Source organism: Carcharodon carcharias, chromosome 4 (assembly GCF_017639515.1).
Source record: "Carcharodon carcharias isolate sCarCar2 chromosome 4, sCarCar2.pri, whole genome shotgun sequence".
In the NCBI taxonomy this organism is placed as follows: domain Eukaryota; kingdom Metazoa; phylum Chordata; class Chondrichthyes; order Lamniformes; family Lamnidae; genus Carcharodon; species Carcharodon carcharias.
Window position 1 is genome coordinate 186,665,851 of NC_054470.1, and position 24,799 is coordinate 186,690,649.

Here is a 24,799-nt window from a genome sequence, read left to right on the forward strand (position 1 = left end):
TCCGAGTGTTGAAATTTTGTACCAGAGTATTCCTCGGGCCTTTCAGTCTGTTGTATGGAGAAAGAATGAACTGAACCATTTGGAGCATCTCAGAGGAAGGGGATCTCCATCAGGATTTGCGGCAGATACATTTTTAAGAGAGTTTGTTAGCTGAAGTCAGTTCTGCATGTTGCAGTCCCCACAGTCAGTCGGTCAGCAACAGGCTGGGCCTCATGACTGGGGGAGAAACTGCTCCAAAGGCCTTGAAAAGAGCTCTGTGCGGCAACTGAAGACATCACTAGCATGGACCCTCAGAGGCAAAGCATCCCACACTGGGAGGAGAAACCTGAGTATTAAGGGCATAGGAAAATGTGGCTACTCTGCAGCCCTTCTAATCCATGGGAGGTAATCGCTTTTGATAACATTCAGACTCTTGGCATGAGGCTTTGTGTGACATGGACGATTTACTCTCCACCTGTTCCTTCAGTTGAGATGCTACACAGATCCTGTTTGCTGGTTGAGGTGAGTTCTAAGGAGTTCCAGGTAGTGTTCAAGGACGAATCAGTTCTCCCTCAGCTAACGTGACCAAACTGTTCATTGCTCTCGTTGCTGGCACAGAATGACTGTCGCATTTGCCCGGTCAAGAGTCACTGCAAGCCCAAAGTAGTTCGCCCTATGAGGTAATTTGAGATGTTGTGACAACATAACGAGGTGACAGAGAAATGCAAGCATTTCTTTCCTTTCTTTCTCGACTGAACCACAGCATGTGCCAAAGCTGGAGCTGGAGCAGGTTTGCTGGACTCATGCTGGGAGGCAGCTGAGAGAGCTGACAGAGCTCAGACAGACCCAGACAGAGACAGCTGTGCAACATGAATCAGCTTGGAACTGAGCTCGGCTGGTGATTCTGAACTGGAATGAAACGTATTTCTCACCCGGCCTTGTTAAAAGTGATTACTCTGTCTAAAACCATAGTGATAGATGGACAGACAGACAGACAAATAGATTGATATAGGGAGATACATACATGGACAGACTGATAGGCAGCTACATAAATAGATGGATATACGCAGGCAGATAGAGAGATATGTCGAGAAATATTTATAATGAGAACTTGATTTTACTTCTTCTTCTGGATTCTCCCACCCTATTAACAGATTCTCTTTATGAACCCCAAACAGATTACTTTATCATTTTAAACACCTTGATTAGACCACCCATCAATTTTCTATATCGCTTAACGTCACTGACAAGTAAACTCAGGCCCAAACCACTCGACTCGAAGTGGCTTTCTCCCTCTGCCCCTTGCCCCCAGATCTTGCTGCCATCACCTACCTGGACAGACTGTCAGCTGGGCACTACAAGAAACGGTGCCAACGGGATTGGAGGCTGTGCAAGTAAACGTTCCGGCATCTTCCGCAAAGGTTTCAGCGATCACTAAACTGCAGATTTCTTCCTCTGAAAGAATCAAGACAATTGCATTTCAGTGTCAAACAATGTTCTGCTCATAGACAGGATTCCAGATAGTGGGACATTTTATTAATATGTTCAACAAGAGAGCTCACTAGGTTTTACAAAATAAAGTTAAATTTGAATATCATCTGATGTCTAAACAATAAAGTACTTTGAATTCCAGGACACCTGCATTTTAGCCTAGAGTGACTTGATTCTCAAGCAATTTGATTGATTTTTGGGGATCAAAGGATTGTCCTTTGAGGAGAGATTGAGTAGAACGGGCTTATGTTTGCTGGAGTTCAGGTGAATGAGAGGTACTCTCAATGATAGATATAAAATTCTCAAGAGGGCTTTACAGGGTAAACACCAAGAACACATTTCTCCAGGCTGGGGAATCCAGAACTAAGGGTCATATGTTTTGGATAAGGCCATTTTGGATTGGGATGATAAATGTGTCTTTTCTCATGGGGTTGTGAATCTTTGGAATCTTCTTCAGGATGCACTAAGGGAATTGTGCGGAATGGATTTTTTATGTTTTGGGGGAATATTGTGTTATTCTATGGAAAAGGGTGTGTGGGAATGTGTGTGTGTGTGTGTGTGTGTGTGTGTGTGTGTGCGCGTGTATGATTTAATTAAGCTGGGCAGAGATCAATAGGAGACAGATTGGCTGGGCGGTTTAAACCATGAAAAGGGTAGAGGTGTTAGTTTGAGGTACAAGTAAATAGGTTAGATCTAACATTTGCATCTTTAGAAAAGTTGAAAGTTTGTTTGAATGTCAATGGGGAGTCAGAAGTGTCAAGAGACATGTCTGCATCTTGTAAGAGTTCCGGGGTAAACAGTAGTGGGGTATTACATTTTATTGACTGAAACGCAAAGGCAAGATGGAAACATGAAAGATCTTATATTTGGAAGGGTTTGAGTTTTAAAGAGGTGTGAGAATAATGGAACCTGAGATAAAAGAAAAAGAAAGGTACTTTAGAGTTGCTGTGGAGCTGTGAGATATGGCTGGAGAGCTGCTGCTTGAGAAATGTGCAATTGGGACTGGGAGAGGATGCAGTTTGAATCAACCATCCAGTCAAGCCAGAAAAGTCTTGGGCTGCAAGAAGTGGTTTTTTTCTGAAGTTTTGTTTTCTACAGCAGAATGGAAGTGAGTTACAGATCATGTGATATGCCTTTATTGAAGCTACAGCAGTTTTCCATGGCTAATATTACTGGATTTTGTATAGTTAAATATCTATAAGTGAGTGTTACCTGGAAAGTGTTTGCTTGTGGGTTTGAGTCTTTTTGAGGGGAATTTTTTATAAAACTAAGTTTAACTGTGTAACTGTAATTTTGTGTGCTTAAGTTTTCTTTTATTCTTGTTTTTCAAACTTTTACTCTTAATTCCTGAGATGGGTACATCATCTTCTCGTTTTCAGAATACAAAAAAGGCTATAGCCTGTTAGCCAAGTTTCCCTCTGGGATTCGTACTGTGCAGCAATTAACGTGGTCATAACAGAACCAAGAGCTGGAGTGGGAAGGCGGAGTTAAGGTAGAAGATCAGCCATGATCTTATTGAATGATAGAGCAGGCTAGAGGAGCCGAATGGCCTACTCCTGCTCCTATTTCCTTTCTTCTTAAATCTGTCTATGCATAAATGTGAAACCTACCTTCCATACCCAATCTGGCCTAAATTCCAGATCCACAGTAATGCCGTTGATTCTAAACTGCCCACGGAAGTGGCCTAGCAAGTCACTCAGTTGCACTGAACCGCTTACAAGAGGCAATAAAAATAAAACCGGCCGGACCACCCAGCATTAACCTCTGCACAGGATACAACAAAGAAACTCAAGGGCAGCAGGTACATGGAAACAGCCCCACCAGCAAGTTTCCCTCCAAGTTGTATACCATAATCACTTGGAACTATATTACTGTTCCTTCACTGTCGCTGGGTTAAAGACCTGGAAGTCCCTCCCTAACAGCACTGTGGGTACACTTACACCACACAGTCTTCAGTGGTTCACAACCACCTTCTCAAGGGCAGTTAAGAATGGGTAACAAATCTTGTCAGCATTGCTTACATTCCATGAATGAATAAATAATACATACTGAAACATAGGAACATTGGGTTTAGGAGCAGAGTAGGTCATTTGGCCCTTTGAGCTTGCTCCACAATTCGATAAGATCATGGCTGATCTGGTTGTGGTCTTAACTCCACATTCCTGTCAGCCCCCATAACCCTTGACTCCTTTGCCTGTCAAAAGTCAATCTAACTCAGCCTTGAATAAGTACACTGGCCCAGCCTCCAATGCTTTCTGTGGAAGAGAACACCACAAACTAATGTCCCTCTGAGGGGAAAAAAAATCCTCATCTCCATCTTAATAGGGAGACCTCTTATTCTTAAACTGAGTCCCTTACTTCTAGTCTCTCCCACAAGAGGTATCCAATCTATCAAGTCCCCTCAGGATCTTACATATTTTGGTAAGATCACCTCTCATTCTTCTAAACTCCAATGGGTATGGGCATAACCTGCTCAACCTTTCATCATAAGATAAGCCCTTCATCCCAGGAATGAGTCAAGTGACCTGCTCTGTGCTGCTTCTAATGCAATTACATTTTTTTTCAAATAAGGAGACCAAAACTGTGCACAGTATTCCAGATGTGGTTTCACCTAACCCTGTGCAGCTGCACTGAAGTTCCGAAGAAGAGTCATATAGGTCTTGAAACATCAACTCTGTTTTTGTATCCAAATATGCTGAGTTTTCTCAGCTTTAGGTTTTCATCATTTTCTAAATACGCTGCTATAACCTCCTTAATAATGGATTCTAGCAATTACTTTATTACAGATGTTAGGTCTCTTGCTTTCTGCCATCCTCCTTTCTTGAATAAAGGTGTCACATTTTCTATTTTCTAACCTTCTGGGACCTTTCCAGGATCTAAGGAATTATGGAAGAGCCTTTACTATCTCCGCAGGCACCTCTTCTCAAACCCTAAGATGCAGGATGTCAGGTCTTGGGGACTTGTCACACCTTAGGTCTAACAGTTTTCCCAGCACCCTTTCCCTCGTGACATCGATTGTTTTAAGTGCCTCCTTCCCTTCACTTCATGATATTCAGGTCTCTTTGGGAAGTTTTCTAAGGGCGGGATTCTCTAGCCTCGCCCGCCGGCGGGATTGTCTGGTCGCTCTGAAAGTCAATGGACTTTTGACTGAGCTGCCGAATCTCCTACGGCGGGTCCCTCCACGATTGGATCGGAAAATCCCGGCCAAGTCTTCCACAGTGCAATGCTTCCACCAGTTCTTTCTTTCACATTAACAGAGACTTACTCTCTAGAGGACCAACACTTGCTTTAGTTACTCTTCTTCTGTTTGAATACTTGTAGAAATTCTACTGTCAGTTTTTATATCTTTAGCTAGCTTTCTCTCATGCTCTAATTTCTCTTCCTTTATTATTCCGATACGAACTTTATATCCCATTGACAAGAGGGGGGCAACCACAAGCAAGTCCGTGACACATTCATCACAGAATCACAGAATATCACAGTGCAGAAGTGGCCCTTCAGCCCATCGAGTCTGCACTGACATGTGAGAAACACCTGGCCTACCTACCTAATCCCATTTACCAGCACTTGTCCCATAGCCTTGAATGTTATGACGTGCCAAGTGCTCATCCAGGCACTTTTTAAAGGATGTGAGGCAACCCACCTCCACCACCTTCCCAGCCAATGCATTCCAGACTATCACCACCCTTTGGGTAAAAACTTTTTCCTCACATACCCCCTAAACCTCCTGCCCCTCACTTGAACTTATGTCCCCTTGTAACTGACCCTTCAACTAAGGGGAACAGCTGCTCCCTATCCACCCTGTCCATGCCCCTCATAATCTTGTACACCTCGATCAGGTCACCCCTCAGTCCCTCATGCTTTCCAACAACACCCAGCAGCTGAACCTGGTGCATTTAATGAGATTTAAAATGTGTCTTTGTATGTAAAAGCCCAACTGAAGTATCCCAACTTGGCTCAATATAGGCAGTTACTTATCAGGGATAAGAAACTGAGAGAGGTGATCTTTCCACCCGAAGATGATAGGCAGACATCATCAAGGTTCACACATTCTGCCCCCATTAAGGATTATCAGTACTGAAGAATCTTACCTGGCTCAACAGCTGATCGAGGTTCTAAGCGTCACACCAGGACACATGAAACAGAAAATCAGTAACAGTTAGTTAGCTTGTGTGCTTGCTAAATGAGATGGCTAAATACAGAACTCTAGAGTTTCTGCTTTGGGCACAATCTGGACCCCAATTCTGCCCAAAATTGCAGTTCCAAGAAACGTTTTAATTCTTGAGTTTTGTGTACAGCTGAAAGTAAAATCTGCCCTGAACTCTTGCAATGGGCAGCATTGGAGAATGTCATTCTTTTCCAATCGTTTGCTTTAAAATAATATCCCTTGTTATATTTAAGAGAGCTAACCTGGTACAGTTTGCTTAACACAGCTGACAGTGGGTTAATCACACAATGATAAGCATTTGTAGACAGCGTCTAGTTCACTGCACATGAACAGCTCAACTTCAACTTACTGAAGGTGGCTTTAAAAAACAAAGATGCAGAACCGTTGCTGGTTATATTGGTGTACAGTAGTTAGTTTCCTAGTAAATTAAAAAAGAACACGTTCAGAAGCTTTTAAAATGTTCCTGTTGGTGTTCTTGTGACTAAAAAAACAAGTTTCCTTTTCAGAGCTTCCTCCAAAGGCCTGCAAACCAATGCAGAAACTGGCCATAGTGACGAATTTGGTTTGGGGCCGGGACTGGGTGAGTGAGTGGCGTCGGTTTCTGGCAGAAAATTCTTTTAAGATAGCACGAGAGATCGTGGAAGCTCGATTTGCTTTTAAAACTCCACGGTCTGTTGTGCCGCCCTGGGAGAACCCTGCTGAGAAAACCAGTGCAACCGAGAGGAAACTCTAGGCTGTGACGTTTAACGGTGCGCATTACTTTTCTGAAGGATTCGGAAATCTGGAGAGTCTTCAATCTCTGTTCCTTGTCTCAGCCATTGGACCTTAACAGGAGGGGTCCCTTTAACTCGACATTCCAGCACCACCACCTGACCTTCGGATGCAGTGATGTCTTGTAAGACCTAAAGTGAGACAAGCATTGCTTTTATTGTCTACCTCATTGCTTTTATTACAACTTATGATCCCATAAAGTGTAGACCTTCTGTATATATCCGAGGTGACCTTCAAAGTTACAGCTAACCCCTTCCCACCCCTGAAAAACGAGGCTGTTGTAATGCTCACTTGATAGTACTCTTGTCTCTGAAACAGAATGTCGTGGGTTCAAGCCTCACTCTTGAAACTTGCGCGTATGATCTAGACTGACACTTGCAGTGTGGTACTGAGGAGCGTTGCACTGCTTTTGGATGAGATGTGAAACAGAGGCCCAATCTCCCCTTTCAGGTGGATGTGAAAGACCCCAGCTGGGATTTTCCAGCCCTGTCGTGGGTGGGACCCGCCAGGGTCGAGGGGGCTCCCCAGCCAGAAGCCCATTGACTTGCAGCGGGACCGGAAGATCCCGGTGGTGGGCTGGTGTGGAAAATCCACCCCCCCCCCACCATTGCCACTATTTCGATGAAAAGCAAGGAGGCTTAACCCCCCTCCCTCCACACCCCAACCCCGGTGTTCTGACCAATATTTATCCTTCAACCAACATCACCGTTGTCAGGTGGGGTGTCATAATTTGGTTATTAGGAGCACAGCAGCAACCCAATTAGAATGGGCTGGAATGTCAATCCTACAATGGTCCAGGGGCTTCGGTGCTATTGCTTGGAGACATAACATCCATGTATAGGATGGCATTTCCAGCTTTTACATCCAGCACATAGAATGGTGTCAATTTTAGTCTTCCCCATCCAGTGTAGATGGGCTGTAAAAACGAAAAGGTCCCTCATTTGCTGAAATCCCAGATCATCTCTGCTATTAACCTTGCGTGGTTTAGCAGGCTGATGAAGGTTCAAACACACGAACTAGGGGCAGGAGTAGGCCATTCAGCCCCTGGAGCCTGCTCTGCCATTTAATAAGATCGTGGCTGATCTGATAGTAATCTGAACTCTACATCCCACCTACCCTGACATCCGATCACCTGCTTGCTTACCAAGAACCTATCTAGCTCAGCTTTAAAAACATTCAAAGACTCTGCTTCCACCACCTTTACAGGAAGAGAGTTCCAAAGACTCATGACCCTCCAAGTGAAAAAAGTTCACCTCATCTCTGTTTTAAATGGGCAACCCCTCATTTTAAAAGTGACCCCCTAGTTCTAGATTCTCCCACAAGAGGAAACATCCTCTCCACATCCACCCTGACAAGACCCCTCAGAATCTTATATGTTTTAATCAAGTCACCCCTTACTCTTCTAAACTCCAGCGGACACAAGCCTAGCTTGTCCAACCTTTTCTTGTAAGACAACCTACCCATTCCAGGTATTAGCCTGGTAAACCTTCTCTGAACTGCTTCCAATGCATTTACATCCTTCCTTAAATAAGGTGACCAGTATGTGGTCTCATGAGTGCCCTGTATAAGTGAGGCATAACCTCCCTACTTTTGCATTCAATTCTCCTCACAATAAATGAAAACATTCTATTAGCTTTCCTAATTACTTGCTGTACCTGCATACTAACCTTTTGTGATTCAAGCACTAGGACACCCAGGTCCCTCTGCACTCCAGAGCTCTGCAATCTCTCACCATTTAGATAATATGCTTCTGCTTCTCTTTTATTCTTCCTGCCAAAATGGACAATTTCACATTTTCCCACATTAAACTCCATTTGCCAGATCTTTGCCCACTCACTTAACCTACCTATATCTTTTTGTAGCCTCATTATGTCCTCTTCACAGCTTACTTTCCAACTTATCTTTGTGTCCACAGCAAATTTGGCAACCATCCCATCCATCCCTTCATCCAAAACATTTATATAAATTGTGAACAGTTGAGGTCCCAGCACAGATCCCTGTGGCGCACCACTCGTTACATGTTGCCAACTTGAAAAAGTCCCATTTATGCCTACTCTCTGCTTCCTGTTAGCAAGCCAATCTTCCATCTATGCAAGTACGTTGCCCCCTGTACCATGAGCTTTTATTTTCCGCAATAACCTTAGATGTGGCACTTTATCAGATGCCTTCTGGAAATCTAAGTACAGTACATCTACCGGTTCTCCTTTATCCACAGCACATGTTACTTCCTCAAAGAACTCCAATAAGTTGGTTAAACATGATTTTTCTTTCACAAAATCATGCTGAATCTGCCTGATGACCTTGAGCTTATCCGAGTTCCTTGCTATAATTTCTTTAATAATAGCTTCTAACATTTTCTCAATGACAGATGTTAAGCTAACTGGCCCAAAGTTTCCCACTTTCTGTCTCCCCCCAACCCTTCTTGAATAATGGAATTACGTTTGCTATCTTTCAATCTAGTGGGACCTTCCCCGAATCTAGGGAGTTTTTGAAAATTACAACCAATGCATCAACTATCTCACTAGGCACTTCTTTTAAGACTTCTTTTACCTTACACCATGGGCATCCTATCGTCAGTAGTGCCACAATGCAGTTTTCAGCAGGACAGGAAGGGGAAAATCACTCCAGACTTTCCTGCCAGGTGAAACAGATCTATTGCTGGTCGGAAGAACCCATGTGAAGTCGAACATCATTGTTATCCACACTTGTATTTATATAGTGCCTTTAATGCAGTAAAATGTTCCAAGGTGCTTCACAGGGGTGTCAGCAAACAGAATTTGATGGCAGTCCACATAAGGAGATGGATGGCGAAATGCTTAATAAAAGAGATAGGTTTTAAGGAGTGCCTTAAATCAGGAGAGAGAAGTCAAGAGGCAGAGATCTTTAGGGAGGGAATTCTAGAGCTTGGTATCTGGATAGCTGAAGGCATGGATGGAGTGATTAAAATTGAGGCTGCAGAAGAGGCCGGATTTGGAGGAGTGCAGAGATCTCAGAGGACTATAGAGCGGGAGGAGATTACTGTGGTAGGGAAGAGGTGTGAACCTGGAGGGATTTGCTTTCAACTGGTGACCCAGGAAGAGCAGCAGTTCATGAGCTCTGCTGGGGTTTTTTGGCCAGTTTTATTGGCTTTTCACATTTTTTTATATCTTGAAGTCACAGGCGTCCCTAGATCCCATCAATCCAAATGGCCCTGGATGCACTTGTGACATTATTTGGGTTTGAAATGGTATTGCCCTCAGTCGGTTCTTTGTTCCCCAGTATCCTGCCCTGAAATGGGTGTGATAATGTCCCACTTTGCTCCCTATTGCTTTGGTCAGTATGATTACGGAGTAAACAGGCCCCTCCAATAAATAGGATTAAAAAACTGCAAAGCTCTTAATCTCTCTCCATATCTTATTAACTTCAGGGAGCTAGACCTGTACTTAGAGGGGTGGGTACAGAGAGAGGGAGTTGGGGTGGGGGTGGCAGGAAGGGAGGGGATCAAAACTAATTGCTGATCCAAGCTTCTAAATATAATGAAGAGTTGATGGGAATTGGCAAGGATCTCTGTGTGGAACAGGCAATGAATCTGACAGGATTATAAACTGAGGAAAGGCCCGGGCAAAATAAGCATTTCAGACCTAAATAAGTGGGATCGTCACAGGTTGACATAATGAATGTGGAGCTGAGCGAAGCAACAAAGAAAGAAACCACATTTTGTGATAATGTGAGGTATAGGGCAGCGTGCCAAGGCAGGAACTAACACCCCACCATGGAATTCAACCTGAAAACAATGGCGGTATTGTTAGAGTTACCAGACCAATTCTGCAGGAGAAGCGTGTGGGTTAGTGGAGTCTGCCTTCTCCAGCTCGATTTCTCTTAGGTTTTCTGAAATGCCTACTTCAAACATTGACCTGCAGAGACGGGCTTCCTGTCAGAACAGTGATTAACAGATGCCCCAGTGTTTATAAAAACCATCTGTACTCTTATAGAAGCTAGAAATTAAAGGTCGGCTTACAGCTCCTGAAAATAGAGCCTGCAACACTGATGACAGCTAAATTGTATTTCAGTGTCTTCCCCCCCCACCTCCTCTGCATATCTAGCCTGCCCTCATCTCCCCAAGGGCTGAGATAGTCTGAATCCTGCATCACAACAGTGTCTGCACTTTTCTGTTCTTCCTTTCTCTCATCTTTCTATATTGACTTTTTATCTTTAGTTTTCTTTCTCACACTCCTTCCATCTTTCTGGAGAACTGAGTTAAAGTCCTGCCTCAGCAGCTGAGACATTTAAATTTAATCAGCTAAATAAATCTGGAATGACGTAACTAGTAGCGCTAATGGTGTCTGAAACGACCAGATTGTCGTAGGAACACATCACTGATGTTTTCCGTGGAAGGAAATCTCTGGTCCGGTCCACATGTAGCTTTGAAATGCTCTGGCAAACCAATTGGCTGTATTCAACCCTCTCATGGGCAATTAATGCTGGGCAATAAATGCTGGCCTCACCAGTGATGCATGAATGAGGAAAAATGTCACAATTTTTTTTATCTCCCTGGATATGTTTCCTTTTATTTTCTTTCTTCTTTCTTTAAGTTTTCACCTTTTCTATTTTTATTTTTAATGTTTGCTTTCCTTCCTTCTCGTCAGATGCTGTCATAGACATTATTCTGGCAACGGTACTGACGACTTGTGCTACAGAACATGCTGCGCCCCGAGCCAAGTTGTTCCAGCACAGCTACAGCACAGGCATCTATCCTTCCTGCCAAAGCGGACAAATCCACATTTTCCCACATTATACTCCACCTGCCAAGTTTTTCCCCTCTTAGCTAACCAGCTCACACGCTCTGACTGACTGACTGACCAGACGCTCCAAGGTAGGTAGGGTGAGGTGAGGTATGGGGGAGGTGGTAGGGGGCAGAGTTGGTTGGGTTGGGGGGGTTGGGGGGGGGTGGGGTGTCCACTGGACCATTTCATTGCATCATCCTGCAATAAGTTGCACTAAAGCAAGCTGCTCGTCGATGGCCCTCCTCCTCCCTGACCCCCGGTTGAACCAATCCCCAATGAGCCTGAAACAGTTTCTCTTTGAGCGAGTGGAACAAATCAGATAACTTTACAGGGTTTTTTTTCCCCTTTTGGCTGAAATAGATTATAAAAGGCTGACCTTTGTAAACACAGGTGTTGAGATTCCATCCTGGACTTGAAGGCAAGGTGTTGGACTCTGGATCTTAAATTAAAAATAAAGGACACGAATTAAAGCGTAATGTTTGCCAATTTCAGTCTCTTGCACTACTCGAATTGAAGTAACTCTTAACGTTCCGATAGCAGCCAATATTGCCGCTTGCTTCATTATTTACTGACAGGAAGCTTTCCACAGCTTCTCATGCACTTAAACCAGTCAGCAAGAATAAAGTCTACAAGCCGGGTGGTTAGAGAGTATTCCAGTGGTACCCTCAGTTGTCAAACTACAATTACATGTTAGGATACAAGCCACTTAAGTGTAAGACATGTCTTCACTGTAAACAACTTAATGATGGGTTGTAAACAGACAGTAATATTACAAGGCAAAGCAGCTCACACAACGGTCGGCTAACTGAAGGGTTCCATGGCAAAGGGGCTGGGGATTATAAACTGAATCTTTCGTCATCAGATATTTGTAGCGACCCCAGCACCTGTTGGAATTTCCTTTACATTTAATGCTTGTCAGATTGGAGCACATTGACAGCACTGGGCCTCTCAATTTCAGTCTACGCTTTAACCATATAACAGAGCCTAACCTCAGTCATCTTAGTTGATTACAAAACAGGACCACCTGACTAGAAGGGGCCATTTATATTGTGATTTGATATCCCTTCGAAGGCCAAGGGTCATCAGTATTCGCTGGTTATAAATACTTTTTGGTGACAAAACAGTTGTCACCACCTCCCAAACACTCACCCCACTCCAATCCCTGGCAGTGAAAACAGGTTCTCGTTATTTACTCTATCAACCACCCCCCCCCACATCCCCACCACTGACCACCCCACCCTCATAAATGTTGTTAAAGCTTTCCATAACCTTCCCAACTCTGAGGAGAACAACCCCAGTTTCTTTCCTTTTGTTGGTTCTTCTGAATTTCTGCACGAGTTTCAGCCAACCCATTGACAAAACTCCCTGGGAATTTTCTTCCGCCCCTGGGATTTACTGGAATAGTATCAGGTTAGAATCATAGAATGGTTAAAGGACAAAAAGAGGCCATTTGGCCCATCACATCATTGCTGGCTCTCTGCAAACTCAGCTAGTTCCAGTCCCCCCGCTGTTTCCCCACAACCTCAGGGTCTTTCTCCACTATAGATAATTATCTACTCCGCTTTTGAAAGCCGCAGTTGAATCTGCCTCCACCACACTCTCAGGCTGTACATTCCAGATCCTAACCACTCACTGTGTAAAAGCTTTTCCTCTTGTCGCTGTTGCTCCTTTTACCAATTACTTTAAACCTGTGCCCTCTCATTCTTGACCTTTCCACCAGTGGGAATAGTTTCTCCCTGTCTACTCTGTCCAGACCCCTCATGGTTTTGAACACCTCTATCAAATCTCCTCTCAAACCTTCTCTTCTCCAAGGAAAACAGTCCCAACTTCTCCATTCCATCCACCTAACTGAAGTTCCTCATCTCCGTAACCATTCTCGTAAATCTTTTCTGCGCCTCTCCTCAATGCCTTCATGTCCTTCCTAAAGCACAGTGCCCAGAATAGTGTTACCTGGAGAGATTGGACAATCTGGGATTGCTCCCTCCCAGAGCAGGACAGGTCATAGGAAGCTATAACAACATTTATGAGGGTGGGGTGGTTGGCGGGGGGGGCATTGATAGAGTAAATAACAAGAACCTGTTTTCACCACCAGGAGAGTCAGTGACCAGAGAATACAAACTTGAGATAACTTGCAAAATAACCAGGGAGGGCATGAGGAGAATTATTTTTGATGGAGTGAGTTGTGCTGATCTGAAATTCACTGCCTGAAAGGCTGATGGAACAAGATTCAATAGTATCTCCTAAAAGACTCCAAGTCTAGACTGACACTGAAGTGTGACATTGAGGGAGTGTTGTGTTAGCCGAAGTACCCCCTTCTTTTGACATTGAATTGAACACAGGTTGGTTCAGATGAAAGGAAAAAGATCCCCCCCCACCGAACCCATTAACCAATAATATGAAAATACAGATTGATGGTGAAGGATTTAATTTGCTTTCTGTGGGATCTTGCTGTGCACAAGTTAGCTGTTGCACTTCCCTATGTGAGGCAGTGGCGGCAGTTACATAATAACTCGATGGTTGTGAAGAACTTTGGGATAATTGCAGAACGAGTGAAGACGGGACAGAAATGCAAATCTTTTTCTATTCAATCTTTTCGCATCTTTCTATTTAAATAATCATCCAATGCCCTCTTCAATACAGAATCACAGAATTGTTATGATGTAGAAGGAGGTCATTTGGCCCATCATGTCTGCACTGGTTCTCTGAGTATTTTAACTTAGTGCCAATCTCCTTCCTGCCTTTTCCCTGTAACCTGTCGACCAGTAAATGGTCTGCCCCAGGTCCTGATACAGTTGATCAATTTCTTTGGTCTGGACATGAAGCAGTGGGACAGTCGAAGGAACAAGATGAGCATAAAAACTTTGGTTTGGGCGACTGTGTTGTGTTTTGAGCCTCCTACTGAGGCATTCATGGATACATTGCTGTATACAGCCATAACTATGACTGTAAGTATGTGTGTAACTTATAGATAAGGCAGACTTACATTTATATAGTGTTTCCCACAACCCCAGGCTGCCTCAAAGTGTTTTGTAACCAATACAGAACCGCTGAAGCATAGCCACTGCTATAAGGTAGAAAATGTGGCAGCCAATCTACACAGGGAGATTTCATAAAAAGCAATGTGATGAATGTCCACATAATGTTTTTTGTGATGTTGCTTGAGGGATAAATATTGGCTAGGACACCGGGGAGAACTCCCCAGCTCTTCTTGATTTGGGACCGTATTCCCGCCTCAGTGTCAGTCTAGATTAAGTGCTTAAATCACTGTAGCAACCACTGTGCCACAGCTGACACACATACACAGACACACACACACACATATATATATTATATATATACATTCATATGTATTCATTTTTATATATATATATATATATATATATATATGAAGATAATTTTTGCATGCTGGTGAAAAACATATACCAGTCAATCATCATCAAAGCAGACACATGCAAAAGCTGCCCTCACTGAATGCTATTTGGTATATTGTTGACTGTACCTGTGGGGCTGGGATGGAGATGGATTGAACCAGCGTAGAGCGGACCTGCTGCACTTCACTGGCACCTGCTGCCCCCTTTGAGTGATGCGATCCTATTGTCAGGGACACCGAAGTAGTCTTCTTCTGGGGCCTTGTGTTTAGGAAGAGAAAAAAAGGGAAGTTTAAAAAAATTGCAAACAATTTCATTAACAAACGTAACATGTCAGATGGATCAAGAACTAGATGGAGGCAAAAAACAGCTCAGCCATGACCTAAGTAAATGGCAAAAACAGGCTCAAGGAGCTGAGTGACCTACTCCTGTTCCTATTTGTTATTACATAGAATGACAGGGTCCACAGCACAGAAATAGGCCAGCCAACTCAACTAGCCAATGCCAATGTTTATGTCCTACATGTGACTTCTCCCACCCCTTTTCATTGAACATCATGTATATTTTCCTCTTTTCCTTTCACCCTCAAGTATTTACCTAGCTTCCCTTAAATCCATTTATACTACTAACCTCTTTAACTCCATGTGGCAGTGTTTTCTATATTTGGTAGTGCTGTCTATTTTTGACACCAAGCTTTGTGATGTAATAATGAGAGAGACCAATTGAACAGATGAGCTAAATTAACGCCAGATGGATTTTAATGTAAATTAATGGAATACTTTCATTAGATCAATTATTCATTGGGACCATGTACAAGTTTGCTTTTTATAGGGGAAGTTCCGATAGTCATTGCCTATGGTCCAAGAGGAGACCTCTAAGCTTAGTCACACTGGAACAACCAGAAAATACGCGTACAGTATGAAGTAATCCCCTTACCTAAGGAAGAATAACCTTCGTATAGAGAGAATACAGGGTGGTCCAGCAGACTGATGACTGGGATGGCGGGATTGTCATATGAGGAGAGATTGAGGAGACTGGGCCTGTATCCTCTAGAGCTTCAAAGAATGAGATGTGATCTCATTCAAACAAACAAAATCTTTTGGAGTGCAAAGTTCAAAAACGGATGTGAAACATTAACTCTGCTTCTCTCTCCACAGATGCTGCTGGACCTGAGTTTTTCCTGCATTTTCTGTCTTTAATACAAAATTCTTTCATAGGTTTGACAGGGTAGATGCAGGAAAGATGTTTCCCCTGGCTGGGGTGTGCCTAGACCCAGGGGACACAATCTCAGAATAAGGGGTAGGCCATTTAGGACTGAGATGAGGAGGAATTTCTTCAGTCAGAGGGTGGAGAATCTGCAGAATTCCCCACCCCAGAGGCCTGTGGAAGCTCAGTCACTGAAGATATTCAAGGCTGAGATCGATAGATTTCTAGATATTAAAGATATCAAGGGATATGGGGCTAGTGTGGGAGAATGGCATTGAGGCATAGGATCTAATTGAATGGTGGAGCAGGCTTGAGGGGCCAAATGGTCTAGTCCTGCTCTTATTTTGTGTGTTCCCATGAACCTGTCTTGGAGGACTTGTGTTAATTTGGCCAACCCATTATCAACCTACTGGAATGCACTTGACTAGAAAAACTGCAACAATTTGTATTTATATAGCACCTTTAATGTAGTAAAGTGCTTCAAGGCATCTCACAGCAAATAAACTTTGATAAGATGCTAGAGGTATTAGGCCAGATGATCAAAAGCTTGGTCAAAGAGGTAGATATTAAGAACATAAGGAAGAGGATGAGGAGTACATCATACGGCCCCTTGAGAAATGGGCTGCCTTTAAAGAAGATATAGTTCAAGTACAGTCAAGCTATATTCCCACAAAGGGGAAAAGTAGGGAAAACAAATCTAGAGCTCCCTGGTTGACAAAACGGATAGAAGTTAAGATGAATCAGAAAAAAATGTGCTTGTGACAGAAGTCAGGTGGATAATACAATTGAGATTCAGGTCAAATTTGAAAGGTTCAGGTTGGAATTGAAAAAGCAAATAAGAAAAGCAAAGAGAGCATATGAGAAGAGACTGGCAGCTAACAAAGGGGAATCCAGAAGTCTCCTATCAGCATATAAATAGCAAAAAGGTAATAAGAAGAGGAGTGGGGACAATTATGGATAAAAAACGGGATTTAAGCATGGAGGCAGGGGCATGGCTGAGGTATTAAATGAATACTTTGCAGCTGTCTTTACCAAGGAAGAAGATGCTGCCCAGATCATGATGAATGAGGAGGTAGTTCAGGCACTTTAAAGGTTTAAAATGGCTAAGGAGGAGGTATTGGATAAGCTGCCTGTACTTAAAGTTGATAAGGTATATCCAAGGACACTGAGGGAAGTGAGAGTGGAAATTGCGGAGGCACTGGCCATAGTTTGCCAATCTTCCTTAGACTCAAGGGTAGTGCCAGAGGACAGTGTTAGGACCTTTGTTTTTCCAAATATATATTAATGACCTAGACCTTGGTGTACAGGGCACAATTTCAAAGTTTGTGGATCATACAAAACTTGGAAGCATTGTGAACTATGGGGAGGATAAAGACAAGTTGGTGGAATAGGTAGACAGGTGGCTGATGAAGTTCAATGTGGAGAAATGTGAGGTGATTAATTTTGGTAGGAAGAACATGGAGAGACAATATAAAGTTAAGGATACATTTCTAAAGAAAGTGCAGGAACAAAAGGACCTGGGTGTACTCTTTTTAAGTAAAACAAAACAAAAATCAATAAATTAAACTAAAACCAATAAATGAGATGGGGTGACAGTCCCTGGTGGGGCACTGTAACTAAAAGAAAAATGTGAAAGGAAACTTAACCAATATCATTACCGATGATGGACTCCAGCGCCCAAAGTGCCCATTGGTCGCAGAAGGTCTCTAGCGTACCGGCAGATACTGCGTGTTCCCTCTCCAGGGCTACCCAGCTGCAAACATAGCCGCAGTAGAGGGGCAGACAGTTGGGTCAGACGACCCCCCTCGAATGCCCGCTGCCTGGACCTGTTCATGGGAACCTTGGCCAAGCTCAGGAGCAGGCTTCCCCTGCGTACTGGGTGATCAAAGATCAGGAGAATGGGGCTGAAGTGTAACCAGAAGTTGCAGAACAGCCCCATCAAATAACATAAAAGAGACTCTACATAAACGTGGAACACGGACTCCCCTTTGGCCGCAGAAAGCACTTACAGCCTGGGAGTCTGTGAGCCACCTTAACCTACCATTGCATGGCATTGCTCCATGCAATACCCTCCATGCCAGGGATCTGGGTGTATATGTGCATAAGTCATTGAAGGGGGCAGGACAGGTTGAGAGAGCAGTTAATAAAGCATAGAGTATCCCAGCCTTTATTAATAGGGGCACAGAGTTCAGCCTTAATTTAAAAAAAAATTATTCACGGGATGTGGGCTTCGCTGGCTGGGCCAACATTTATTGCCCATCCCAAGTTGCCCTTGAGAAGGTGGTGATGAGCTGCCTTCTTGAACCGCTGCAGTCCATGTGGCGTAGGTACACCCACAGTGCTGTTAGGGAGGGAGTTCCAGAATATTGACTCAGTCACAATGAAGGAATGGCGATATATTTCCAAGTCAGGATATTGAGTGGCTTGGAGGTGAACTTCCAGGTGGTGGTGTTCCCATGTGCCTGCTGCCCTTATCCTTCGAGATGGCAGCGGCCGTGGGTTTGGTACATGCTGTATGAGGAGGCTTGGCGAATTCCTGCAGTGCATCATGTAGATACCACTGTGTTATGGTGGTGGAGGGAGTGCGTGTTTGTGGATGTGGTGCCAATCAAGCGGGCTGCTTTGTCCTGGATGGTGTTGAGCTCCTTGAGTGTTGTTGGAGCTGCACTCATCCAGGCAAGTGGGGAGTATTCCATCACATTCCTGACTTGTGATTTGTAGATGGTGGATAGGCTTTGGGGAGTCAGGAGATGAGTTACTTGCTGCAGGATTCCTTTCCTTTGGCCTGGTCTTGTAGCCACAGTATTTATATGGCTAGCCCAGTTCAGTTTCTGGTCAATGGTAACCCCCAGGATGTTGAAAGTGGGGGATTCAGTGATGTTAATGCCATTGATTGTCAAGGGGCGATGGTTAGATTCTCTCTTGTTGGAGATGGTCATTGCCTGACACATATGTGGCACGAATGTTACTTGCCACTTGTCAGCCCAAGCCTGGATATTGTCCAGGTCTTTCTGCATTTGAGCACAGACTGCTTCAGAATGTGAGGAGCCGCAAATGGTGCTGCACATTGTGCAATCATCAGCGAACATCCCCACTTCTGACCTGATGATGGAAGAAAAGTAATTGATGAAGCAGCTGAAGATGGTTGGGCTGAGGACACTACCCTGAGGAACTCCTGCAGTGATGTCCTGGAACTGAGGTGATTGACCTCCAACAACCACAACCATCTTTCTGGAGGATTGCATCCTGTTCTGAGTGCCACACTGCAGGAGGATGTGAAGGCGTTGGAGAAAGTGCAGAACAGATTCAAAAGAATGGTTCCAGGGATGAGGATCTTCAGGTATGAAGATAGATTGGAGAAGTTGGGACCATTTTCCTTGGAGAAGAGAAGGTTGAGAGGAGATTTGATAGAAGTATTCAAAATCATGACGGGTCTGGTCAGAGCAGTTGGGGAAAAGCTGTTCCCACTCATGAAAGGATTGTGAACGAGAGTGCACAGATTTAAAGTAATTGACAAAAGAAGCAAAAGTGATGTGAAAGCCAACTTTTTCACACAGCGAGTGGCTCGGGTCTGGAATGCACTGCCTGAGAGTGTGGTGGAGGCAGGTTCAGGCCAGGCATTCAAGAGGGAATTAGACTGTTATCTGAAAAGGAAGAACATGCAGGGTTACGGGGAGAAGGTGGGGAATTGCAGTGACTGAATAGCTCATTCGGAGAGCTGGTGCAGACATGACGGAGTGAATGGCCTCCTTCTGTGCTGTCAAAATTCTGTGATTCTGTGATTCCAAGGCAAAATAAAATAAAGGCTACAATTCTGAAGGGGGTGCAGGAGCAGAGGAATCTGGGTGTATATGTGCATATATCATTGAAAGTTGCAAGTCAGCTTGAGAGGGAGGTTAATAAAGCATACACTATCCCAGGCTTTATCATTAGGAGAATATCGTACAAAAGCAAGGAAGGTACGTTAAACCTGTATAAAACACTGGTTAGATAGAAAGATTGGAGAAGTTGGGCCCGTTGAAGAAGTGGAGGTTGAGAGGAGATTTGATAGAGGTGTTAAAATCACGAGAGGTCTGGCCAGAGTAAATAGGGAGACACTGTTCACATTGGTGGAAGGATCGAGAACCAGAGGGGACCGATTTAAGGTAGTTGGCAAAAGAAGCAATGGAGACATGAGGACAAACTTTTCAAACAGCGAGTAGTTTGGATCCAGAATGCACCGCCCGAGAATGCGGTGGAGGCAGAGTCAATCGAGGCTTTCAAGAGGGAATAGGACTATTGTCTGAACAGGAAGAAGGTGCAAGGTTACGGGGAGAAGGCAGGGGAGTGGAATTGCTCATCCAGTGGGCCAGCATAGACATGAAGGGCCAACTGGCCTCCTTCTGCGCTGTAACTGCTCCGTGTGCAGAATTTTATGTTCCCCCTCTGGCAAGTTTGCAGGCAGGAGGATGATGGTAAAATTTTTCGGACGGCCTTCCCACTGGGTTCCCGCCCGCCCCAACCTCTCTGCAATTCTATGCTGGGACAGGCAAGGTCCAGGACGGCCCACCCACCCTTGCATCAATTGAGGCCCTCAAGTGGCCAATTATTAACCTCTTCCCGGCTGTTTCCCGCCCAGCCTCATTTCCAGGCCGGGGGGGAGGAGTTCAGGGGAAGGCGGGAAGCCCGAAATTGAACCCTGACCAGGCTTTGGGCGGGAAAGCTCTGCATCTCCCTCAGCAGCCTCCGTTTAACAATGGGCCCCCCGCCCCGACCAAAAGGCCTGACCCCTGCAGGGGCTCCCTCACCACAACATCCGCCAGCCTCTCCACCGACACCCCAGCGCTCTCTGTCACCTCCCCTCCCCGGCCTGAAACCTCCAAACACTACGTGGTCCTGAACTGCCAGAAGCCTACTCCAAGGCCTGCTTGTAGTCCCAGTCCTGTCCACTGCTGCTTCTGGTGCTGCAAGGGGTAGAGATCTACCGGCCAATTGGATTGGCTGGAAGCTCTCTGAGGCAGGCTTCCTCCTGACTGAGGGGCAGAAGTCTCACCTTCAGGCAATTAATGCTCTTTGGAGTGTGAAATGGCTGCAGGGCTGCCAGAATGAGTGGGAATGTCTTTGCTGTTGGCTCCTCGGTGGGTGGAACGGGAAACTCCATGATCCAAAATATCCTGGCCTATGATTCCATGACTATAAAAACCACTTCAAAAACCATTATCCTATTAAGTGGTCATAAAACTGTCAAGTTAAATAAACCCACAGCCCCTTGACATGTATTTCAAAAGAAACCCTGCTGAACTGAATTCGTCAGTGAGGTTTGAAGCTCAGCCATGGATTCGTAATGGGATTCCATTGCACAGTTATACAAACAAAACCTCTAGAGCTAAATACAGTAAAACTGTTGAAGTCTTTGTAAAAGCTCAGCCACTTGTTCAAGCATACAGGCAGGGGAACAGATTTTTGAGCTGTCATTCATTGAAAAGATTGGATTAAAAATGACACAGTCAAATCTGGATATCAATGCTGATCAATTCAGAGGAGGACTTTATCCATTAGATAAAGGATTGGATAATGTCCCCTAATGCAACTGAACACTTTTCTACTTTCACAATGCTGGTCAATTTAATAGTCCCTTACCTTCCAAGAACAAAGGCCTAGCATTAATCACTGTATTAAAATCATAGTTAACCGTAGAGCATCAAGCATTACATTGTGACTTATGAAGTTATCAACGCTTTTTAACTTACCCATCAAAAAGTTCCCAAATCCAGGCTAGGGATCCCCCATGGTTCATGAGGCCTCTGAGCTGTCGTGAACCGTGTGAGCTTCAGAAGCTGACTCGATTCAATGAAAATTGCAGTGGTTCTATAATGCCTGCCTCCACAAAAGAGTCAGCAACGCTGGGAATGCTGTGTGTAAGGCCGTGACCTGTCACCATTCCCGCTGGCAATGGGAATGGGAGTGTTGCACTCCCCCGTGCGGGAGTTGCACGACTCCATTTCCGCCCACTCAACACTGTTTGCCCTGGGTTGGGTCAGGACAATCCAGTCCCATACTATTAGTTATTCCCAAGTGTTAATTTTTGAGGAATCTCTCCCCAGGACTTAAATCAAACTTCTGCAGAAGGTATAACTATGGTGTTTTTTTTTCCCGCTCAGTAGAGCTAATTACTTAAATCCCATTTCTCTGCCCTTTTCCCATCTCCTTTCACTTCCTCTTCGAGTGCACTTCAATCCCGTCTTATATGTTGCAATTGAGACAGATTGTTATCAAATAGCTAAATTGCTTTTGAATGCATTACTTACATTGAAGGCGTTATATGAATGAAAGTTGTTGTTGTACAGTCTGTGACAGGATGGTTTGCACATGGTCACAAGGATTGCAAAAGATTGAAGGGGAGGAAACTAGTTCTGGTTTTCACTGATTTTGCTATTCTTTTAATTTTTTTTAAAAAATGACAGTAAACACCACATTCTTCTCCTGTGCTCTAAATTCGGTACCCAGCTGTGAAAAAGGCAACGCTGCAGCTAGGCCGATTCTACCAAGAGAGCAACTTGGACACATTCCTTTTTCAGCTACATGGAAACAAGTGGCCGGCCTCCATTTCACACCTTCTGGCACACAGGAAACGTATACAACAGCTGGTGAACCCTTTCCTGAAGTTGGTGGGCCATTGACAAATTCTATAGCCACTTGTTAAAAAGCAACAGGCTGACGGACAACTCAGTAACATGATCTCCGCCAATACAACACACAGAGAGCTGTCATGCAACTATTTTACTATTTTGCAACTCTACTAGAAGAAAGTGAAGCTCCCTGCATTGTTCGATACCAGGATGCAATTCACCAGTCGAGTAGCAGTTCAACAGTTCTAACTCACCCTAATTCTTGTTCAGTGTGAACCTACCGTTAAACAGATGTTGATGTGACTGCTAAGAATATCACTTCATAGAATAGCACAGGGGGAGGCCATTCACCCCATTGAGCCCTGAGCTGTCTCTTTGAAAGAGCTATCCAATTAGTTCCACTCCCCCTGCTCTTTCCCCATTGCTCTGTAACTCTTCCCTTTTCAAATATTTATCCAACTCCCTTTTGAAAGTTAATTTTGAATCTGATTCCACTGCCCTTTCAGGCAGCACGTTCCAGATCATAACCTCTTAAAAACATTCTCCTCATCTCCCCTCTGATTTTTTAATTTACTAATTACCTTAAATCTGTGTGCTCCAGTTACCAGCACAGTGAAAATAGTTTCTCCTTATTTACTCTTTAAGAAGCCACTGTGGATTTTGAACACCTCTATTAGATCTCTGCTAGAAGGAGGACGATTGCAATATCTCTAGTCTCTCTGCATAATTGAAGTCCTTCAACCCTAGTATTGTCTTGCTAATTCTCCTCTGCACCTTCTCCAAGATCTTGGATAGGAAATGCAGAACACAACAAACGTTTCAACCTGGTGAAGTGCCCACTTACAGCTGCTGAATATAAACCCTGTATGGGCTGATAAGCGTAAAGCTAAAGATTTATCTGCAGGGGTTCCTACTGCTATGATCCCCACCTCCTACCTCGTATATTAGGATCTTCCGTAGACAACAACTCAGTCCTGCCAATTAAGAGCCCGTTCCCTTAACACAGGTCAGAAAAATTGTGTAAATAAATTATATTTTTCATTCCTTTCATGCAATGTGAGTGTTGTTGGCAAGGCCCAGCATTTGTTGCTCATCCTGAATGGGCCCATATACCAAGAGACTCACAAACATAATCATCCCTAGAAAAATTTGCTGGGACCTCCATCCATTAATTCCACTGGTTATCTACAATAAACTCCATTATACACACGTATATGAGGTACAGAACCTCAGCCAAGCATTTGTTTGTCATGTTAAATTCAAAGCAGTTGGGAAACGTGTGAGTTTTACTTCAAAATCGGACAAATATATGCTGCCAAAGTCAAGCAGGATCAGTCGCATTGCAAGTCAGCTCAAGAGTTAAGTCATGACTACAGTGGTGAGTACAGTTACCACAACCGGCTTCATTACCTCGCAAGTCAGTACCTGGCATCAAGTACCCTTTGTCTACACTAAGTGGAATAATACCACAAATTGCTCCCGTACAAAGAGTGTTGATGTTGCATGTTACACCATCAGAACATGCTTTGGTATCTGAGGCCGAACGACAGATGCCCATTTACAATCTGATCTTCTAATCACTGTTAGACTCATACACATTTAACATTGGGTTCATGCACATTCCCTGTTAGAGTGTTGCACACTTACGGAGGCATGGTTCCGGCATGTGACTTAAACATTTCTCTCTCGCCCTCCGAGTCCGTGGAAGAAGCCCCTAGGGAATAGGGAAGAAGAGCAGAATTAGAAGGGCGTTCAACTTTTCTTGAATTATGAATGAGGATGAGAGTTTGCACTGTTGATTTGTCCTAGCCTCAGCCTTGGCATCTGGCCATACAAGTCAAGCGCTGCTTGTAATAACCAGTCTATGCGTGTGAGAAATTCAATCCAATTACAGAGCTGTTGTATAGACGTATAATAGTGTGGCACACCTCTAACATCATTGGCACACACACAGCCGCTGGGCTTTTCCAGCTGTCAGATAACAGGAGGGAGGTTTGCCTGCTGCTGGGATGAACAATGGGGGAAAAGCAGTAAATAATTCCTTCATCCTAATGCTTCCAGATTAATTCTTCTACACAAAGCTGGGCAAATGCTAACTAATGAGAAACAGCTCAACTGCAGTCCATGATTCGCAGGACAGTCTATTGTTACTTCTTATTTGTCCTATGCTATAAGTATAATTGGACTTAGAGACCAAGATTAATTGGTCAATTCAACAGCGATGACCTTTAAAACCTAATAGAATCTATTTCATAAGATCTTGGTCAAGGAAGATACTTGCCAGAAATGTCAGTCTAAACTTGTTTGTGCAGTCATTTTTCTAATTAGTGAACCGAAAGCTTATGTAGCCACAAATCCAACATCTAAAAGCAAGTGTACATGGTGGGAGCTCTTCTCAATTTGGACTGCACTTTGATGATTGCAATGAAGCGCCTAAAATAGTTT

At 44.0% G+C, this 24,799-nt stretch overlaps 1 protein-coding gene across 2 annotated transcripts in view; it reads right to left on the minus strand.

Annotated features, from left to right (window-relative positions):
• Positions 1-24,799, minus strand: part of palld (palladin, cytoskeletal associated protein) — a 373,397-nt gene that overhangs the window by 198,499 nt on the left and 150,099 nt on the right. For both annotated transcript variants that reach the window (XM_041186090.1, XM_041186089.1), the window contains exons 3-8: positions 24,002-24,068; positions 14,672-14,801; positions 11,549-11,611; positions 6,399-6,540; positions 5,562-5,585; positions 1,312-1,434 (exon numbers count right to left, since the gene is read on the minus strand). In XM_041186090.1, the coding sequence (XP_041042024.1) occupies positions 1,312-1,434; positions 5,562-5,585; positions 6,399-6,540; positions 11,549-11,611; positions 14,672-14,801; positions 24,002-24,033 (514 nt within the window). In that variant the 5' untranslated portion in view covers positions 24,034-24,068. The remainder of the gene's footprint in view (positions 1-1,311; positions 1,435-5,561; positions 5,586-6,398; positions 6,541-11,548; positions 11,612-14,671; positions 14,802-24,001; positions 24,069-24,799) is intronic.